Source organism: Podarcis liolepis (assembly GCF_965112155.1).
Source record: "Podarcis liolepis genome assembly, chromosome: 8".
NCBI lineage: Eukaryota > Metazoa > Chordata > Lepidosauria > Squamata > Lacertidae > Podarcis > Podarcis liolepis.
Window position 1 is genome coordinate 12,067,501 of NC_139560.1, and position 22,602 is coordinate 12,090,102.

A 22,602-nucleotide genomic window follows, 5' to 3' on the forward strand; every position below is an offset into this window, starting at 1 on the left:
CATGACATATTGTCAAGGAAGAATTGAGAGTACATTCTAAGGCTGCTCCTGATTCTTCCTTTGTAAGTTGCACTTTCAAAGTTGAACAACCTGACGTCACACAATATCAGGTGCTGGTTTGGCCACAAAGAAGCTTTTAATTAGTGGGCCATGGAAGGTTTCAGACCTACAAGCCAACTATTATTATTATTATTATTATTATTATTATTATTATTATTATTATTACCCTGCCCATCTGACTGGGTTTCCCCAGCCACTCTGTGTGGCTGTTCAATTCATTTATAAGAACATTTATAGAACCATCTGATTAAGAAACAAATCAAGATAGTGTACAATAAAACCATTAACCCATCACAAAATCATAAAACATAAACAAATGACTAACACAAAATGGGGAAATTCTCAAGCACTTGAGAGGTCTATAGACATATTGAAGATATCAGAGATCTAAGGACTGGAAGAGACTAAAACATTTACCTAGCATTCAAAGAATCATATAAAATTTGTTCTCAGATACAGAATAACTATTTAACTAAAACTGTCAACAAGTTACTGGGACTTAGAAGCAAGCTACACAATGTGCAGACATACATAATAGAATCCTGCTGTACACTTTCCCCCTTTTATTTCTTTTTTGAAATAATGGAATGAACAAACTTTGGATCCAACCCTCAGAGCAGAGAAGTGGGAGGGGAGTGCTTAACCCTCCTTGTACTTGTGAATTTTCTCCTCCCAATTGCTCCCTCTCCGCATGAGGATCTAAACCTACAATTTGAAACCTGCAGTAGTGGTACACAATTTGGAGTAGAAACAGCATCTCCCCTATAGGGTTCAAAATACACATTTTCCTATGGACGTTAAGCGCTATATCTCATTAGCTGCTTCTCTGACTAATTCCTCCACCAAAAGCTCTTTCTCATCTTTTAAGAAATGTTCAGGCTCTATTGTACATGTTGGAAAGCTGTGTACAAACAAACAGAACCACATAGTTAATAAACAGCTATATTTTGTCCAAGTTCAAACATTATGCTACAACTTGTTTCGCCAAGTGGTTTTAGAGAATTACTTTTATTTTCTGCTATTGGGAGCAGGTTTGCTCAGATAATGGAAAGTGTACTGCAAAGCTGTGTGTGCACAGTTAACACTGACATTCTTAAGTACACAGGAGATCAATTTATACCGTGGTACCTCGGGCTGCATACGCTTCAGGTTACATACGCTTCAGATTACAGATGCTTCAGGTTACAGACTCCGCTAACCCAGAAATAGTACCTCGGGTTAAGAACTTTGCTTCAGAATGAAAACAGAAATGGTGCTCCGGCGGCGCAGCAGCAGCAGGAGGCCCCATTAGCTAAAATGGTGCTTCAGGTTAAGAACAGTTTCAGCTTAAGAACGGACCTCGGGAACGAATTAAGTACTTAACCCGAAGTACCACTGTATATCTTTGGGTTGCATGAACTTTTTTCAATTTCTTCCTTGGCAACTTTTTGCATCTATGTTAACAGTACAGTGGTACCTCTGGTTACAAACTTAATTCGTTCCGGATGTCCGTTCTTAACCTGAAACTGTTTTTAACCTGAGGTACCACTTTACCTGAGGGACACGGGTGGCCCTGTGGGTAAAACCTCAGCGCCTAGGACTTGCTGATCGTCAGGTCGGTGGTTCGAATCCTCACGGCAGGGTGCGCTCCCGTTGCTCGGTCCCAGCGCCTGCCAACCTAGCAGTTCGAAAGCACCCCTGGGTGCAAGTAGATAAATAGGGATCGCTTACTAGCGGGAAGGTAAACGGCATTTCCGTGTGCTGCCCTGGCTCGCCAGATGCAGCTTGTCACGCTGGCCACGTGACCCGGAAGTGTCTTCGGACAGCGCTGGCCCCTGGCCTCTTAAGCGAGATGGGCGCAACCCCAGAGTCAGACACGACTGGCCCGTACGGGCAGGGGTACCTTTACCTTACCACTTTAGCTAATGGGGCCTCCCGCTGCCACTGGTATGTGATTTCTGTTCTCATCCTGAGGTAAAATTCTTAACCCAAGGTACTACTTCTGGGTTAGCGGAGTCTGTAACCCGAGGTGTTTGTAACCCGAGGTACTACTGTATTCATATATTTCTAAAACAGACAAACAAAGAGGGAACCATATTGGTCCTTATGAAAAACCCCAAAATCCACATTAGGGACCAACCAAAATGGCATAAAATAACGAGCAGGCTTTCTGGCACTCCAGAATTCTTCGTCAGGTTGGATATTACAAAAAGCAGGAGGTGGGAAGATGAGTGAGGGGGTACCCAGAAGTATAAAAAGTACAAAATGAGGCTGAATGTTGTGACCATGAGGTCTGCATTTAGTCACCTAATTGAGATTGGGAACTGATTGAATTAATCTCTGCTAGGTGCCGAAGGTATCAGGTTATACCTAATATTCTGGGATAAAGAAGCAGTGGCAGATCCCCCTTTCTTCTTTTTTCTTTTTGAACAGATCACCATTTTTGAAAACATAAAGGCCTACTGTTACCCACATCTGTCTCAGGCCTTAAGCGAAAGACAGTTTCCTGGTTAGACAGAAAGCCCGAAGTAAAGAGAGACATGGCAGTCCGTATATTAGTGAAGCTGGAGATTGATTTTGGGTTGTCTGCTAGGTAAGAGTCAACTGAAGCCAAATTGTATAGTGCTGCCTACTGGTCAGAGGGATTGCAAAGTCTGAGAAGCACAATATATGTTTGTGTAATAGTTATTTTTCTTTCATCAGCATTAGCCTTTAAAAAAACAAACTGGATGGTGCACAATTATAATGAGTCTATTAAATTTTCCCACAGCCTAGTCCAATAAAGAAGGAGCGTTCCCCAAGACCCCAGAGCTTTTGTCACTCCTCCAGTACTTCTCCCCAAGACAAAATGGCTCTTCCTGGTCTTAGCACTCCAAGGGACAAACAGCGACTCTCCTATGGAGCCTTCCCCAATCAGATTTTTGTCTCCGCAAGCATAGACTCCGCAACTTCTCCGACAGGAGTAGATGCCCCTCCACTCCCTCCCAGAAATGCTGGTAAAGGTATGTTATTCAATACCAAACACTTGTTGTAAAACTTTTGTGGTTAACTGGGATTTTCCTTTTTTGAAATGTTTTCAGGGCTCAAATGGAACGTTTATCATTTTCTTTCATAAATGGACAATAATACTTTGAAGGCTATTATAAACCTCTTTTGTTAAAGCACCAAGTATCCAGCAGTGCTCAGGTGCTTGCTTAACTTTAAGAAACAGTTGCCTGAGTAAGGTTTGGTTAATGCTCATTCTGCTCACAGTTCTAAAGCTAAATTGACTAAGTCTTGACGATATAAGTACATCAGACTCTCCATCAGATCACCCTACCTAATCCAGACCATGGTGGAAACAATCAAGTAAAATATTCTATTTCTAATAGAGCAATGATGAGCAGGTAACCAAGCGATTCTCCAGAAAGTTAGAACAAAACTAGGACTGAACTGAAAGGGAGAAGGTGACTTTTTGCAAACTGCTTTAGCTAAATTAAAGCTTTCCTTGCCCATGACTCTCCGTCACTACATTCTGGTGGTTTTTCAGTGCTTTGAAGGGGGGTGGGGTATGCAGGAATTAACCTATTTCAGGATTGCCTTCAATAACATCAGTGGATATTCAAATCTCCTTGGCTATGTAATATTGAGGCATCATTCTTTCTACTACATAACCCTCAGTTGGCTGGGATCAGCCATGTGACTGATTCAGAGCACACTTTTGCATAGCAAAGAGTTTCTTCACTAGCTATGTTCCTGAGTCTGGAGAAATATCACCCACTGGAGCCTGTATCTACCAAAGCAGATGCTTTGCTGCTTTAAGTTATCTAACATCTTTGGAGCTATGGCACCAAACCAGTTGGCATGGTTTGACTAAAGCTGCAATCCTATACACAGTTAGCTTGAAGGGAGCCCCATTAATCTCTGTTGGGCTTCATCCAGTGTCATTTTGCATAGAAGTATTACAGGGCATGTAAGAAGGTTTATATGAATTATTGTTGCAATCTTCATCCACCTCTACTTATGTAGACATTTGATTCTATGCTGTTTTGTGTGTTGCGCTATTTATTCAAGCTAAATTTGACTTCAGTGTTCCCTTAATTGAAATTTGAATCTGCTGTGGTACCCATGGCGTGCACTTGCCTCCTAAATGTGTATGCAGCTGTCTAGTTTGCAGTGCAACATAATGAGCAGCTCGTGTTTGCGATAAATATTAGGTTTGTCTAACTGTACTTGCACCTGTTTTCTCTGGATAATGATAGACCCTTAGACTGTTATAATAGATTTCCCCATTCTTTCTGAGGTGGCACAACTTTTAAAACAAATATTTGCCCATTTTCACTCTTTAACCAGGTAGATAATGAGATAAGCAATAATATAAGCAATACAGAATCAGAACAATGACTAACATAATATACCTTTGCGATGATAATCCCTGACCTTCTGCAGGATGACACAGTGCAGTGGAACCTCGGTTTTTGAACGTAATCAGTTCCGGAAGACCGTTCAACTTCCAAAATGTTCGAAAATCGAGGATCAATGGGCAGCCAGCAAAATCCATTGAAAAAAATGAAAAAACACACAGCGGAAGCCGTTCAACTTCCAAGGCACATTTGAAAACGGAAGCAATTACTTCCAGGTTTTTGGCATTCTGGTTCCAAATCATTCAGCTTCTGAGACGCTCAAAAACCGAGGTTCCACTGTGTTGTTACATAGTCAAGTGTCTGCATCTTGTTTGTTTTGATTCAAAACAAGCTAAAACATGGTGTACTTTTCATAAAAGCCATCTTCTAATTTCTTCTAAGATTCAGTTCACTTATTTGTATCATCTACTTTGTATTCAAAGGTATGTTTTGTAGTAGTAATAGTAGTATGTGTTTCACTTTATTTCACATTTACCAGTGAGAATTTTTAATCAACCAAGGCGATTTTTGTATCTCAGAATTTCAGCATCTTTTACTGCTAATCTGTCATTAGAGCATAACATCCACGTCATTTCTTATATGGCATTGATCTTATATGACAGTATAACGAGGCAGTAGAGTCTCTCTCTTTTTAATGTTTTAATGACAAATTGCATTTGTGTAATGTTAAGCACTTCACAGTGTTACTGTAATCTATAAAACAATCTAGTACATTTGCTATTATCCGTATTATCACCAAATTAGTCTTTTAGCTATGCTTCTTATTTATTTGTTATGGTGTCTATATAGGGCACCCAATAAAACTTACGTTTAACATGCTTTTAAGGTTTAAATGTTAAAATAGATGGAAGCAAAATTATTGTAATTTAGATATGCACGTTTGAACCATGATCTCTTTTATGTATACACACAATGCATTACTAATGGTAGGATCTGCTGTACAGAAAGCCACCAAAGACAGTACAGTAAGCATGCAACTTACGCACATTTAACTTGTGTGCATTCAGCTTTACATGCATGGCAAAAGAAATAAAAAAAGATTAAAAAGGGACAGAAAGTAGGCCGAATTCCTCTTAAGGCCTTTGGCTTATCAATATTCTACAACCTTTTAAGTGTATTGGGTGGGGGCCTATTGTTTTGTTCAGTTTTAACTATTTATTTTGTTCTTTTATACTGTATTTTTATCTTGTAAACTGCCCTCAGATCCTCGGGTGAAGGGCAGTATATAAATTTAATTTAAAAAAGAATAAAATTACTTTGGCAAGCCCACCTGCCATTGAACCCAGTTGGTATTAACTATTCGTAATTTTGGCTTTAGGCTCAATCCCTGGAATGTACCCCTTGCCTAGGTTGTTGGCTTACTGTATCTGCTTTCAGTGGTGCATGCTTTAGCAGAAAGTAACTTCCAATCCACATCTGTTCCTTTCCTCCCTCATTTATTTTAAAATAGATAATAATTTAAAATAGATAATAATAGATTTATTTTAAAATAGATAATAATTAAGTAATTTAAGCACTGTCTGCTGTGACTAAATATTAAACTGAAATTCCTTTAGGGTGCTTCCTCTCTGATACGCCAAATGTGTGTGTGTACGTGTACGTGTACCGTTCCATTCAAAATACTTACATAGCCAGAAAGGCTAAGAGTGTAATAAGAGTGTTGTTAAAGTTTGGAATTGCTTATTGTTGCTTTTCAGTCCTTTGCTTTAATGTGGTCTGGTGCTTTTTTGTTTCGTTTCGTTGTTTTTTTGGTAGTTCCTTTTGTGCTGCTTTAGTGCTAACCCTTCTGTGTGTCGGTAAAAGGCTGTTTGTTTGATTTTACAGGTCCACCTGGCCCTCCTTCAACCCTTCCTTTAAGCACTCAAACCACTAGTGGCAGCTCCACTCTGTCTAAGAAGAGGCCCCCTCCCCCACCCCCTGGACACAAAAGAACCCTCTCTGACCCACCAAGCCCACTACCTCATGGACCCCAGAATAAGGGCCAAATTCCTTGGGGTGAGTTTTAAAGCACTTAAGACAGCACTCGGGTGAGAGGGAGATGCTCACAGTGGCTCAGTTCAGACATCACATCAAACCTTGGTTCAGGAAGGCTATCCAAGATTCAATAGAATGTTGGAATTGGGGGGGACGGGGACGGACGGACATAATTTACAATTGGCCGGCAAAATTGGTTCTTAGAGGGTTAGTGCAAAACCATGGCTGAGTGTGATGCATGAATCGAACCATTCGCTGCTAATTATAAATTAATCTCTCCAGCTGATAAGCTTTCTGTGACTTTTCCTGTGTCGTTCCAAAGGCTCATAGCTGCCTTTAAAAGGTAAAGGTAAAGGAACCCTTGACCATTAGGTCCAGACGTGGCCGACTCTGGGGTTGCGGCGCTCATCTCGCTTTATTGGCCAGCATGACTAAGCCGCTTCTGGCGAACCAGAGCAGCGCATGGAAACGCCGTTTACCTTCCCGCCGGAGCGGTACCTATTCATCTACCTGCACTTTGACGTGCTTTTAAACTGCTAGGTTGGCAGGAGCAGGGACCGAGCACTGGGACCTCACCACGTCGCGGGGATTCAAACCGCCAACCTTCTGATAGCAAGCCCTAGGCTCTGTGGTTTAACCCACAGCGCCACCCGCGTCCCCATAGCTACCTTGGTTATTTCTATTGGCGACAACGTGCAGAAGTAGCTAACGCAGTTACCAAACATGTTGAGCTGGGTTCAGCTAAACTGTTGTGCTATTGGGAACCCACTCAACAAGTCTCCCTAGCTCAATGGGGCTTATCTCTCCCCCCCGCCCCGGGTGCCCCTACAGAATTGCCACTGTGGATCAGGAGACACCCACCCACCAACCATGAATTGCATGTAGGGGGAATAGAGAGAGAAGATAATTCCATCTGGCATCCGCTGATGGAACATTCATAATAGGGCAGTTAATTATTTCCAATATTTGTTAGCACAGTTCTGTTTAGATTGATAGGAAGGTCCTCTGGGGCCAGAGAGTGGGAAATCAAACCAGTTTATGCAGAGCTTAAGGTGTTTGCTTGAAACTACAAAAACACACCCTTCATAAGATTTTAAAGCTGCTGCTGTCCCTAGGCTACCATGTTGCCTTGTACTCTGCTGAAAACATTTTAGCCTCCATAGTCTGCTAAAGCCAGTGTGGTGTAGTGGTTAAGAGCGGTAGTCACGTAATCTGGGAAACCGGGTTCGCGTCTCTGCTCCTCCACATGCAGCTGCTGGGTGACCTTGGGCCAGTCACACTTCTGTGAAGTCTCTCAGCCCCACTCACCTCACAGAGTGTTTGTTGTGGGGGAGGAAGGGAAAGGAGAATGTTAGCCGCTTTGAGACTCCTGAAGGGGAGTGAAAGGCGGGATATCAAATCCAAACTCTTCTTCTTCTTCTAAAGTGCAATAACTAAAGCAGATTTTTTTGTGTGTGTCTGGCCAAGTAAATTTCAGGTTTTTGTAAGATTCTCCTTTACTATTGTGCAGTCCTGTACATGTCTACTCAAAAGTAAGTCCCATTGAGTGCTTACCCCCAGGTAAGTGTGTATAGGATTGCAGCCTAAATTACTTTGCCACTGGCTTTGTTTGCATATCATAGTAAGCCACAGTCAGTAGCTTACTGTGAGCATACAGATGGCTCATGCTTTACTCCTCCCATAGTGGGGCCAACACACCACAATCCCTAACTTGGCATTGTGCACCAGATAAACTACAGTGTGAAGCCAATGCTACATTTTAGCTTGCCAGTTGTGGTTCTATGTGTGATGCTATGTCAGTGATCATGGGTTGTTGCTTCCCTAGGGAAAGAGCGAAGCAAGAATGGTTTCATTTTCCTGGCAAACCATTAACTATGGTTTACCGTGATGCACAAACTGGTCTTGTGTGACATTTCTGTACATCAGGTTTGCCTGACGAGTCTATTTTCAAAGCCCTCGACTTCTGAAAGTGTTCTAAGGAATTACTTGACCTATATTTTCAAATATGATGATGGGTTTTGACTGCAATGGCAAAAAGCTTTAACCTGAAAAAGTCTACAATTTGATTTGTACTCAGCCTTTAGGAAAAAATTATGAGATTTGTACGGTTTTCTTTGGGACTTGATTTATGCCCCCCCCCCAAAAAAAAACAATCCAAGAACAGTTGAATAAGCGGGAAATAGGTGTGTCAGTTTATAGATCAAAATTCCCTTCAACTGTAAGTGGGTGAGCATTGTTACAGGGTTGTTACAAGTCACAGTGACTTGTCATTTTAGGAAGTGAAACTTTATTTTTGCACATTTCTTCAGTGAGGAGGTTTTTCTGTGCAATTTTACATGCAATTGACTTACCCAGCTAAACTAAACTACATTAATTTAATCTTTTTAGCTCCCCTGATTTTTGGAATTTGAAAGTCGAAAAATTCAGCAGGCCCTGCCACGTCCATGTAAACAAGTGAAATTCAGGAATAGGGGGAAATGTTTCTGGCCATACAAATAGCATTTTGTAAAGGTGTCCATACAGTGCTTTTCCTCAGACAAACTATAAGCTGTAACAAGCTTTGTGCGATGGTTTGTCTGGAGAAAGCTAAACCATGAGCTCAGACGATCCTTCAGTTCAGCACAGTAGCAGAACAACTGGTGAGGAGCAAGGCAGCTGTGATCTCCTCTTTGGGAGTCCCCATGCTTGTTCACTCTAAGCCACAGTTTGGCTTAGTGTTACATGCAAACAAGGACTGTGGCAGAGCTAACAACAAATGTATTGTTCTCTGGGGCTCCCTTTCTAGCTGGCATAGCCAGTAATTGATTGTGCACTTGTTTTTTGTGTTGAAAAGTTAATTAACTGTTCCATGACAAAGGGAAGGCCTATGCTTACTTAATGCTTACCCTTTATTCACTAAATTTATTTATGTGTTTGCATCCATGTGCTGCTTGTAACTATAAATCTTTGGCTTGCATCTCTGGCTTGTGTCACCTCCACACTGAGACAACAAAGATTCTTGTGACACCTTAAATACTAACAAATGTATTGTGGCAGAAAACCATCCTGATTTCGTTTAAGTGGTTTTGTTGTTGTTGTTGTTGCAACTGTCTATAACATTCTCTGAAATTTCTAAATAAAACAAGAGATGGCAACTGTTGATTAAACTATAACAGAACTATAATTGTTGGGAAATAACTGGGCAACACATAACTTGGCAACAGATGTGCCAAGTAAGTGAGGTGCTGGGCTTTGAGAAGGAAGTGTGAGGGCTCTGACAGTGTCTTATATTCCTCTCACCTCCTTTCCAAAGCCTAGCTAGTGCTTTCCCGGTTGTGGAAGGGAGGTAGGAGGACTCAAGGACCTGCCACAACCTCACACCTCCTTCCCCAAGCCTGGTGCCTTGCTTATCTTGGCCTACCTGCCCCCACCCCACCCCAGCGACAAGCCAGTGTGCGGTCCACAGGTTCCGTGTCGAAGTACACTTGCAGGCCCACCTGGTATGAAAAGTTAGGCCGCCTTGATCTAGAACAGGCATAGGCAAACTCTTCCATCCAGATGTTTTGGGACTACAATTCCCATCATCCCTGGTCCTGCTAGCTAGGGATCATGGGAGTTGTTGGCCAAAAACATCTGGAGGGCTGAGTTTGCCTATGCCTGATCTAGAACAATAAGAACCCTTCTAGCAATAAAAAGCTTTGGAGTTGACTGCACTCCCAGTAGTGTCCTTTAGAGGGTAGACAAGAACAGGATAATCAAAACAAGGCTTCTTAAACTAGAGGGGATTGATGGGGACAAAGGAACAAGAGTTACTGCTAAGTGAGGGCCTTGCCCCACTTATTGCAACATACCCTTATCCTCTCCATGGGGCACGGAGAGGCTCGTACCTTCCTCTTGAATCTCCAGATTTCCAGAACTTTTGGCTTTTCTCCTTGCTTGGGTGGCCACTAAAGGTGGTCTGTTGTCTTCTGCTCCTCCTCACTGTGAAGCAAACCGCATGCTAAATCACATTTTGGCTGCCCCCATCCAACCTTTGCTTGCTGTTCTGGCCAAAGGTTTTGATTTCTCAGCTGGGAAGAGAGTTGGCTCAAAGAAGAGTTCTTTCCTTGGGCTGCCTGAGGCAACAGGGCATCTAGAATGAGGCACAATTCAGGCGGCAACTCATTCACCCATCATACCAGTCCTTTTCTTTGCCAAGAATGTGGTTTCCTTTTATACTATCCATTTAACTCTCTGAGGACCAGTTCACACACAAACTCTGTGCCTCCATTCTAAGCGATTGCCATTTGTGTGAATAGGGCCTTAAACGTATTAAATTCTTCACTTGGGTTCTTAGGGCTGAATTGCACACATCTTCAGAAAGGTTATTTGCATTTCTTCATTCGCATCACTAGATTAATTGTTATCAACAAATTCAACCTCTCTGGGAGAAATTAATTTCCAGTTTGTGGTGAAAGAAGGTGATAAAATTAAAAGTTCTCATAGAAACAGGATGTGTTTTTAGTATCAGAATGTGAAACCTCAGCAATATAGCTAGTGCCCTACAATAGTAAATTAGAGTTCTACCTTCAGCTTCCTAGTACATTTTGGTGTAAACAGTTGGGTGAGGTTTTTTTTAAAAAAACAAATATTACAGATATAGGAAGTTCTATATAAGGACTGAAGTGTTAACAATTTTTCAAAAGAGAAAATGCCTCAGATCACAAAGTTTTAACTCTTGCCTAACTTCTTTCATAGCACCTTGGCCACAAACACATGCATAACGCACAAACACAGTACAATGCACTTCCTGTACAAACATGCTATTATAGTATAATTCTTTTAAATACTTTCCCTTACTAGCAGACGGACTTAAATTGCTTAAAATCAACATTGCATAGGAGGCCATATTCTAGATTATAAATGCCTTTTCTGCCCTTAAATCACTATGCATAAAAAAGGTAGCGGTGAGATCCTATAGCTTCTACTTGAAAAGTCTTTACATTATTTATGATATCTGCTACTTCATCCAATTTAAAATATAAAAAAACTTATTTAACGTTTTAATCCATAGGTAATGATTTGGGTCCACCAGCCACAAAGACTGCAAACAAGTTTGAGGGGATGTCTCAACAATCAGGGTAAGATTTTTTTTTATATTTCCTGTTCGTTCACTGAGGCCAAACAATGATATTAATCCAGATTTTTGTGAGTCAGTAGAAAATTGTTCCTTTTAAAAAACCAAACATTTATAATTGAACTCAACTTGTTTACATTTCACCTTCTCTTTTCTTTTTAATAGCTTTTGCTAGGAATACCGTCAGGGTTTGTAATGTAAAAGTCAGTATCATGTTTTCTTCAGACAAATCTGTGATACAGCCCCACGTGCATTGCAGTTCTAGCCACTCTTATCTAAAAGAAGAAGAAGAGGATGTTAACAGAGCTAGAAAAGCTGTCAATAGAAGGAGGCCTGATTTCAGAAAGGACCCTGTTGACATCACGAAAAGCCTTTTCTGGCACATGTTTACACGGCTTTCCTGACCCATGATATAAAATTCTAAAGCACCAGTGAACTTGGAGGTTTTCAGCTTTAAAAAAATCTTTTTTTAAAAGCTATTGCAGCACTAGCTTTGAGGAAATAGGCTATGCAGACATCTCCTCTCCACTCCAGAAAAAGGCAGTGCAGTGCTTTCATGTGCTTAAACTAGCACTGTTTCAAAACCTTTGCAGCAAATTTCAAATGTCCCATTCAGTAGGAAATAAGTCCTGGAAATGTGGCGATCAGTGCAAATCTTCAAACATGTCAGGTACAAGAGATCATAATGTGGCATATATGTATTCTTAGTTTTTAATGATATCCTTGAGTTGACCATCCAGTACTGAAATAATTCAGAATTCAAAGAACCAACATCTCCCCTGCCCCAGTTCATGATTCTTTTTCAGTTCTGTTTTGACTTCTGATTTCTGTTCCAGTGGTGTCCTATTTGAACAGGTCAATATCCATACTCTTTCAGTAGCCTATTTCAAAAACAAGCTTAGAATAATAGCATCCTTATATACAAACATTGTTATATTTGAGTAAAGGAAGCCCACAGTCAACACCCCTGTGAGGTTTTGAGTCTGTTCTATGGAAAGTGTTTGTGCTGCTAACGTTGATGCCTGGTACTCTAAAAAGAAGGCATTTGGGTATTTCATTATAAAGATGTAAACCATTATGTATTTGTTCATCAGCACTGGGACTGCTAAGACTGCACTGGGTCCAAGAGTTCTTCCAAAACTACCTCAAAAAGGTAAGTATATCTCTGAGCATGAATGCATACAGAGCTATGTTATACTAAATCAGATCATTGAACCACTACTGTTCTGGTCTACTGTTGACTGGCTGGGGTCTCTGAAATCTCAAGTATAGATTTTCCCCAGGTCGGTCTCTTCCTCTCTTGCCTTACTCACAGCATGTTTGTATTTATATTGTGAAGAGTTGTTTGAACAAGATAAAGTTTCAGCATAAGAAACCTGCCTAATCCTGGGATGCTTTGTAGGTTTCAAGACATAGGAGTGGCAAGAACTAAGAATATAGTTGCTGCAGTACTCTGTTTTACAAATGTCTCTTAGACTATAACAGGGATGGGGATTTCAGGCTCAGGGCCAAGTTCGCACTTCCACATCTCTCTGTTTTATTTATTTAATTCCATTTATGAATCCCCATAAAATGTCTCAAAGCAATTTCATGGTAAAAACAACAACAAAGATAATGAAAAATAAATGCATATATGCAAATGGAAACTATTTCATATGTGAAAACAGTTTGAAGGCAGACTGGGATCAATATATCGACTTAAGAGGCTGGTTGAAAAAGGAAGGCCTTCAACAGGTGCCAGAAAGGCAATAGAGATCGTGCCTGTCTGATAAGTAGAGCGAGGCATTTCCAAAGGGTTAGTGCTAAAATTCCTATATTGTGCAGAACACAATCAGGTGTTATCCTCAGGAAGCTTTCTCCTGTTGAGCACAGTGATTGCGTATAAAAGTATAGGACCTTGTACACCGGAGCGTGTGGGACTTTTATCTGTTGCAAATAGAGAAATAGCAACCCATTCTGAAATTAATTCCATTGTGTTTCCTTTCTGTTTCAGTGGCACTAAGAAAAATAGAGACGATTCACCTTCCTTCAATAGACAAGCCCAGTCAACAATCGGAAACCTTTCAGAAGTCCATTTCACTTTGTATTGATCTGCCACAGAAACCACAACCTGGAGATTTGCCCCCAAAGCCTCAACCCATGGAACTACCCCAGAAACCTCAGATTGGAGATTTGCCCCCCAAGCCAGGAGAATTACCCCCCAAGCCCCAGTTGGGAGACCTGCCACCAAAACCACAGCTCTCAGACTTGCCTCCGAAGCCGCAAATGAAGGACCTTCCTCCCAAGCCTCAGCTAGGAGATGCTTTGGCGAAAACTCCTGTTGGAGAAATGTCACCGAAGCCTCAGCCCTCGGAGGCAAATCAAAAGTCTCATTCTGTGGATCTTTCTCCCAAGGTACAATCGAAAGAGGCCGTCCAAAAGCAAGCATCTGAAGACTCCAATGATGTAACCCATGCACTGCCAGAGACCCCAGTGCCACTTCCTAGAAAAATTAACGTGGTGAGTAGATAGATGGTTTGTTCTCTATTAAGGCAGCGAGGGTTTGTTGATTCTGCCAACCCTGCTTTGGGGTGTGCAGAGTTCTGTGCAGAAAACAACACCGGGGGAATTTGAAGTACACAGCGAAGCTGCTTGAAGAAAACAGCTTTCCTGGTGCATTTTGCGCCCCATGCCAATACCTTTCTGTTGCTTCTTGGCTGACTTTAATCACTTGCTGCACAGTCACAATCATGTATTTCAAAATAGCCTAGCTGATAAACCATGACTAACACAGGCAATTTGAGGACAAAAAAATTGCTCTCTTCTCATGACTACTTGAATGCCATTGTTGGGACATGTGCAAATGAGGTGTCCAGTGCCCCAACAAATCCTGTTTTGTGGGATCAGCCTGATTATGTGGACAAGGTGCTTGCAGTAATTTAACCGCGTGCTCTTTATCCTTGCCCATCAAGGCTGCTTCAAGCTAGCCAAGGGGATTTGACTGAGCATGGTCCAGGCTATGATCAGTGTGTCACAGAGCAAGCAAGTGGCGCTTACTGCCCTTAAAGGGATGATAAGTGTGTCCCTTCCTTGACCTTGAGGTTTACAATAGCTGCCACTCAGTCGCAGATACTTGGAGAGTATCAGAAGGCACCATTGGAGGTTAACAGTTGTCTAAACTAGGGGAAGGGTACCTTTTTCAGTTTGAAGGCTGCAGTCCTTATATGCAACCTTCTGGAGAATACATAGCATACATAGCAGCATGGGCGGGGTCAGAGGCAAAAGCAGATGGAGCATTGAATGTAAAATTGACCCTTGTACAGTAAGCTGGTATCTGCATATACTCACACAACCCTCTATCTCCCATCTTAAAATCAGAGTGCAGGGAGATGTACCAACCTGACAAAACAGTCAGGAAGGGTGTAAGTAAAGCTGGAGAGTCACAGCAATATTATTACGTTGTTGTTGTTGTTGTTGTTGTTGTTGTTGTTGTTGTTGTTGTTTATACCCTGCCCATCTGGGTGGGTTTCCCCAGCCACTCTGGGCAGCTTCCAACAAAAGATTAAAAATACATTAAAACATCAGTCATTAAAAACTTTCCTAAACAGGGCTGCCTTCAGATGTCTTCTAAATGTCAAATAGTTGTTTATTTCTTTGACATCTGATAGGAGACCACTACTGAGAAGGCCCTCTGCCTGGTTCCCTGTAACCTCACTTCTCGCAGGGAGGGAACCACCAGAAGGCCCTCGGAGCTGGATCTCAGTGTCCAGGCTGAACGATGGGGGTGGAGACACTCCTTCAGGTATACTGGGCCGAGGCCGTTTAGGGCTTTAAAGGTCAGCACCAACACTTTGGATTGTGCTCAGAAACGTACTGGGAGCCAATGTAAGTCTTTCAAGACTGGTGTTATGTGGTCTCGGCGGCCACTCCCAGTCACCTGTCTAGCTGCCGCATTCTGGATTAGTAGCCAGGCAGACAGGTTGGAGGACTGTGAAAATTGAAAAATAAATTTCATCTAAGTTTCCAAAGTGTAAAGAAAGTACTGGGAGATAAACCTGGCTCCTTTATCCCTATAAAAATGCAACGCAGGCGGTTACCATTTTTGGTGCATCCAGTTGATGCGCAACCGCCAATGCGCGGGTCCTTTTGGAGCCAGAAGAGGGAGGAGTGGAGGCAGGACAGGGGGCGGGGCAGATTTTTGCATGCTCCACCAATGCGTGCTTTGACCAGAAATGCAACCCCCGTAGAAACGGGGAGCTGCCTGTCTAGAAGAACATGGACTAATATTGCAATTGAGCCACTTTCACAAAGGCAAACTCTCAAGTGCCAAGGTTGCCTGGTAAATTGTCTTTATATAACTGCCAGTGGCAAAGCATTGAAAATGTTCCCTTCTATCTAGGAATATAGAATGCTGCTAGATACATTTTGTTGCCCTTACTATGTTCTGGCTTTCTGGGGCTATTTTTTTGCGTGTCTTGAGATGTGTTAGTTTTTATTTAGGGTGAGATCCAATGAGCACCAACGGATGTCTGTTTCTGCAATAGGGCTTCTTCCTCTCCTGCCCATATATGGAGCAGATTTTGTGGGGTGTGTGGGAGGCTGGAGGGCAGAGAAAAGAATCCCCCAGTTCCATTGTGCAAGTGGATTTTCTGTTGTGCAGAAAAGCGGTTATCACTGGATTTGGCAGGAGTTGTTTTAATGGTTGGGCTGTTGTGAGTGAGGGTTGTTCCTTTTGTTTTCCCCCAAATCATTCATGATTCGTGAGCAGATCAGTTGAAGGGAGAAAGTGGGATAGAAATTTCAGTGTAAATAAAATCTATATATGCAACTGGCTTGGCCAACCTCTTCAGCCTGGCAGCCCTCTGCTTGCTGCCACAACATTATGATAGTGAGCTACTCAGCCAGAAAATAAGAAATTGGTCCTAAATCTCTTAATAGGCTCCCTGGATAATGGCCATAAAGGTTTTAGTTGATATTTATTATAGACTCTCTATCCTCTTGCTCTGACAACTGCAAGGGTAATGTATCTACACATCTTGGTGAGCTGCACATGTCAGGAAGGGGACATTAGGAATAAATACTGTTGGCTGGGATCCAAGTGGCATGGCATGTTTTTGCACCAGATCCTCTCTTCCATTTGTTTTCTGTCTTTTAGAATGTAAGCCTGGTGGCAGGGGCTGCCTCCTTTGTTCTTACGTAAGCTGTTCTGGGAGCCTTTTCAGGTGAAGAGTAGGGTATAAAAATACCAAAAAAAGTAACAAAAAATAATCCCCACCCAATCACATATGTATGCATTGCGCATCCCATGGATGTTGCTGGAGCACAGCTTCCATCGCCCCTGATCACTGACTATGCTGGCTGAGGCTGACTGGAGTTTGAGTCCAGCAACACCTGGAGGGTCACAAGTTCTACATCCCTTCAGAAACATCTGGGGAATAAAAATGTGTTCACCTATTGCCTCCAAGACAAATGGTGCATTCCCTACTGCAGCCTTGCTGCGTACACCTGCGTCTTCTTCTGTAATTCACTGTATGTCAGGACTTTCGTTTCTTAAATGTTCTTCTTTAAAAAAGGTTTTTTTTAAAAAAATTGAAAACGTTAAATTACTCAACACATACTTGGAAATTTTTGAGGGCTTTAGGCCTCTGTTGGTTTAAAGTATTTGAAATGTTTAAACGTATTGTAGCATTCGGTGTTTTTGCTGTTACGTTAACATTTTGTTCTGTAGTTGGTATTTTCCTGCCTTTTAGCTATAATGCGATTTACATTTTAGGGAAAGAACAAAGTTAGGCGAGTGAAGACAATCTATGATTGCCAGGCAGATAATGATGATGAACTTACATTTGTTGAAGGAGAAGTTATCATTGTGACAGGTGAAGAGGACCAAGAGTGGTGGGTATGTACCTTCCTGCTTTGAAAAACTGAATCCAGTTCCATTAAGTGGTTACAGGTCTGTGAAAAGCAAAATAACACCAAGATCATATTGTTTCTAACATTAAATTAAATTAATCTTCCACCACACAACTCAGGCATTGCCTAACACTTCTTTTAATGGTACGGCAATATAGTTTTAGCATGCATTGTGTTACTAATTGCGTTTTAAACCTTGCTTATAACTGCTAGTCTTTTTTCTGTAATTAAAGTATCAAGTGCAGTTCCATTAAAGAAGAGTGCACATTTTGCCACAGATTTAAGTGGGGAATGGACTGAACCCAAGTGATCTGATCCTATACAGGCTGCATAAGTCAAAGTGGGTTAGGCTCAGGTACAAGATTCCTTGCAGCAAAGCAGCTGCATAGGTCATGGTGTTATCCTACTAGCACAGGGGTAGCCAACATGGTGCCCTCCTGATGTTGTTGGACTGCAGCTCCCATCAGTCCCCAGCAGAGTGACCAATGGCCATGGATAATGGAAGTTGTGATTAAACAACATGGAGGGCACTAGGTTGGCTACCCCCGTCTCACTGAAGCAGACCATTGCATCAGAGCAGCGGTTGATGACTGCGAGAACAAAAGAGGCCTTGCACAGAAAAAAAGATATTAACCCTATCCCTATCTTAACAGCTAGGAGCCCACTGTGTGCTTGCAGACCTGCACATTTAGGCCAAACTAAAAAGACAACACCCAATTTCATCATCCACTGGTGCTTTTGGGTGTGCATTCCTAGCATGGCAAGTCTGCTTGGCCAACTGGGTTTTGAAACTCAGCAGATGGCTGTAAAGCCCTACTCAAAAACCTTTAGTGAGGGAGGTTGTTGTTTAGTCGTGTCCGACTCTTCGTGACTCCATGGACCAGAGCACGCCAGGCCCTCCTGTCTTCCACTGCCTCCTGCCTCCTGCAGTTTGGTCAGACTCATGTTTGTAGCTTTGAGAACACTGTCCAACCATCTCGTCCTCTGTCGTCCCTTCTCCTTGTGCCCTCCATCTTTCCCAACATCAGGGTCTTTTCCAAGGAAGTGAGGGAGGACCCCCCCCAAAAAAACAACAACACACCAATGTAACCGCATAACTGTTACCCGCATAAGGATCATGGCTGAAATATTTGGTGTTTCCCAGATTTCAGGTATCTATTAATTAGACTTAGGTAAAGGTAAAGGTTCCCCTGCCCGTCAGGGCCAGCCGTGACCGACTCTAGGATTGCGCGCTCATCTCGCTCAAGAGGCCGGGAGCTGGCGCTGTCCAAAGACACTTCCGGGTCACGTGGCCAGCGTGACGAAGCTGCATCTGGCGAGCCAGCACCAGCGCCGCACACGGAAACGCCATTTACCTTCCCGCTAGAGAGCGGTCCCTATTTATCTACTTGCACTTAGGGGTGCTTTCGAACTGCTAGGTAGGCAGGAGCTGGGACCGAACGACGGGAGCTCACCCCGTCGCGGGGATTCGAACCGCCGACCTTTCGATCAGCAAGTCCTAGGCTCTGTGGTTTAACCCACAGCGCCACCCACTGACCCGCTAATTAGACTAATTAGACTTGCTTCCATATAAAAGTGGCCAAGTTCAGAGTGAGGATATCGAAGCATAAAACTACCGACTATCAAGCACATAATACACATTATTGCCCCATGTGGGATAGCAAATGCAGAGGTTTGAGGGCGGGGGGCCGATGCCTTCTGAGCCGACATTGTTTCTTCTTCTTCTCTGCAGATTGGCCACATTGAAGGCAAGCCAGAGAGAAAAGGGGTCTTCCCAGTATCCTTCGTCCATATTTTGTCAGACTGAGTCGAATCGGAAACTTGAGCATTGCACATCCTTCCTGCAAGACGGGCTTTTAGCACGAAGCAAACAGCTGCTCCCTCCCTGTAATTCTGTGCACAACTGTGGATATATATGTATATATAACTGCTGTTACAGAACAAGAACTCATTTGCGGCTCACCCAGCGAGGTGACTTATACTTGTATTGTACATAACGGTGTTACTCTGCCTTTGCCAGTATTACGGTAGCCTTGGGACCTGGCATGCCTTATTGGGTTTGCTCAAGCCATCCTTGGCATCAAGCACTTACATCTCTTTGTCTGTGTGTATGAACTACCAGCTCCCTAAATGTGGTTGGTCTCATCCGGTCCTGTTTAACTACAGAAATTACCATCTCTAATTAATCAGTATTCCTAAAATAGATAACTAGCAGAGAGTTAGATTCAGTTTTCGAAATGAACTGCTTTTGGCTCATTTACAGCCCCGTTTACAGCTACCAATGTACACACTTTACAGCTTGCGAAATCTACTTCCTTGGTATTGTCAAAGAAAGTGTTCAATGTACACATCAAACAAAAGAAATATTCACTGATGCTACAGATTAACCAGTAGTCTTTTGTGGTGTGTTTGTGTGAACAGGCATTTTATGTTTGTATTATGTCGTTGGTGTTTCTCCCTCTGATATTTACCTCACCTAACACCATCTGAAAGTCTTCAGTTAAAATTGCTCGTGTCTAATGAAGGAACACTTATGGGACTTTTGGCTGGAAGTTTCCTTTCACGGCACCAGGGTCTTTAAAAGAAAAGCAGCCCCATCCCCATCTGCTTACTAGCATATTCCACTCCCTACAACCTCTGTTTATGCAGAAACATTACAAGTGTCTGTCAGCTTTTTCAGGTTTTCACGCAGTGCACTCCTGTTACAATCTGGTTGCCACACAGACTTGAAAGATGAGTTTACTTGAGCACTAGTGTGTGCTAACTAATTGGCTCATTTAGAAGACACCTTTGCTGTTGGGGGATTTGAGCCTTCGCCCCACTGGAGCTATTAAGTCATAATGCTCTCTTAGTTCTGTCGCCTGGAGAAATAATAATTAAAAAACAAAACCCTGCCATCAAAACGAGAGAAAGATGACCTTTCATGCAAATTATCACCTGTTAAATAATGACGCCAGACTGTAACATCTGGAATTAAATTTGCTTTTGTGGAATCCTAATTATGGCTCGAGGTTGAACTTTCAGAATCTGCCAACAATCCTGAAACCACTGAGCTGAACTTAGGAAGGATATGTTTTGATCTGACACTCCACTACTTGCATATAAAACGCCTTTTTTATTCTGATCAATGTATTAAGGATATATGCTCATTTCAGATATGGTGTTTCATTTATTTATTTGTTGATCTTTGTTATAATATGCAAAGCAGAATGTTCTTGTTTTGCTTATGATTCACGGAATGTTTTACAGTGTGGCTCCATGTGGTTTCCGGGGTTCGCCTGGCTTAAAGCAGGGCTGGCTAACCTGTGTCTGCCCCGATGTTGCTAGGCTACAGTCATCCCTGATCACTGGCTATGCTGGCTGGAGCCAATTCGAACTGGAGATAGACAAATCTGCAAAGCCACTAGTTAGCCACCCCGACTTTAAACAACTGCTTTTGCAACAGCCCAATTTTCTTTTTCCTTCACAGCAGATTCTCGTGACTCCCTGTCAAAGGGTTTCCATTTCACGAAAAGCACAAGTTCACATTAATCACTCCGAGGCTTTCGCTTTTGATGTTTTACAAACCTGTAGTCAGTGAATATTTATTTTTATTTAAATGGTTAACATACAGAACATAATCAACTTAAGAAATCTTGCATGAAGAAGAGCAAAATATTTATCAGCTATTATTGGAAAGTGGTTTTTAAACTATTGCTTCATCTGTGTCATGACACATTCTGTTAAAAAAGATATAAGCTTTCAAGTGAGTGACTGAGCCTACTGGCATCGACTCTGCAGTGTTACCGATTTCAGTGTTTTCTCAGACTCATGCTGTTTATATGAAAGCCAGAACAAAAAATGACTTTGCATTCCATATTGCTCATCAATGCAGTGTGCTTCAGATGCATTAAAGAACAAAACTGATCTACCTTTTTTGTCAAGTATATTTTAAAATGATCTCGAAATCCACTGGTTGAAAGAGAGAGAGAGAGAAAGCGCAACCCATATAAAGGAGATCCAGATGTGTAAAATGATGTAGAGTCAAAATGTCTATTATTTTGTATGCTTTATTGAAGTAGTATAATAATGAATTTTTTAAAAAATAAAATGAGTTCCATCAGGAACAAGAGTTGACTATTCTGGGTGATTTGAGAGTCCATAGGAGAATTAAAATACCATGTATGATATATAGGTTGAGTTTTAAGTACAATATTGTATTTAAACTCAGAGCCACTATCTGCAATTTTGTACATGACATATTTGGGAAGTCTTGTTTGTTTTGGGGTTTTTCTTTCCCCTGGGGAGAGGGAAGTATGTTCTGCGAATGGTGTGTTATTTTACTGTTGAACAGCAATTGCTATTTATTTTTTTATGACATAGTGCATCAACATGTATAGAAAGCAGATCTGGTTAGAGCCACTAGTTGGAAACTGAAGTCTCATTTGAATGTTACAATCATAATACATCAGTACACTTGTCTCCTCACGTGTTTAATGTGACAGTTTGAGTACTGTATGTGTTAATTTCTACTTTTTTAATATTTAAAATTGCTTTGAAATAAATGTATTCAGTTGATCCCAGGCATCTGAATGTCCTTTTATCAACTGGAGTCTGCTATCGGAGGAAAAAGTAGATCTCATTCACATACAATTATAGAGCATGTGTTTTTTCTGATGCTCACGTTAGCTTCTATTCAGTAAAGAGATAAGAGCATCAGATAAACATATACATTCATTCTGGTGTTCATACAGATTTGCGCACAGATTTTTGGGGGGTGGGGGTGGGATCTGGATGCACTGAAATGCTTCTCTTTTGGTCTCTTACTACATTGTTTGCAGGTAAAGGTAAAAGGACCCCTGACCATTAGGTCTGGTCGTGACCGACTCTGGGGTTGCGGCGCTCATCTCGCTTAAATGGCCGAGGGAGCCGGCGTACAGCTTCCGGGTCATGTGGCCAGCATGACTAAGCCGCTTCTGGTGAACCAGAGCAGCACACGGAAATGCCATTTACCTTCCCGCCAGAGCGGTACCTATTTATCTACTTGCACTTTGATGTGCTTTCGAACTGCTAGGTTGGCAGGAACAGGGACCGAGCAACGGGAGCTCACCCCGTCGCGGGGATTCAAACAGCCGACCTGATCAGCAAGCCCTAGGTTCTGTGGTTTAACCCACAGCGCCACCCGCGTCCCAGGTAGTTTATACTAAACTGTCTCTCTTCTGG

General features: G+C 42.1%; 1 protein-coding gene across 6 annotated transcripts in view; it reads left to right on the forward strand.

The window, feature by feature from the left end:
• The window catches only part of ASAP1 (ArfGAP with SH3 domain, ankyrin repeat and PH domain 1), a 143,107-nt gene extending 121,150 nt beyond the window's left edge, over positions 1 to 21,957 (forward strand). For 4 of the 6 annotated variants that reach the window (XM_083516601.1, XM_083516602.1, XM_083516603.1 and 1 more), the window contains 7 exons: positions 2,810 to 3,041; positions 6,267 to 6,437; positions 11,449 to 11,515; positions 12,606 to 12,664; positions 13,505 to 14,010; positions 17,264 to 17,386; positions 19,133 to 21,957. In XM_083516601.1, coding sequence (XP_083372727.1) covers positions 2,810 to 3,041; positions 6,267 to 6,437; positions 11,449 to 11,515; positions 12,606 to 12,664; positions 13,505 to 14,010; positions 17,264 to 17,386; positions 19,133 to 19,207 — 1,233 coding nt within the window. In that variant the 3' untranslated portion in view covers positions 19,208 to 21,957. The remainder of the gene's footprint in view (positions 1 to 2,809; positions 3,042 to 6,266; positions 6,438 to 11,448; positions 11,516 to 12,605; positions 12,665 to 13,504; positions 14,011 to 17,263; positions 17,387 to 19,132) is intronic. The other 2 variants (XM_083516604.1, XM_083516605.1) reach the window with 1 other exon arrangement.
• Positions 21,958 to 22,602: the final 645 nt, after the last annotated feature.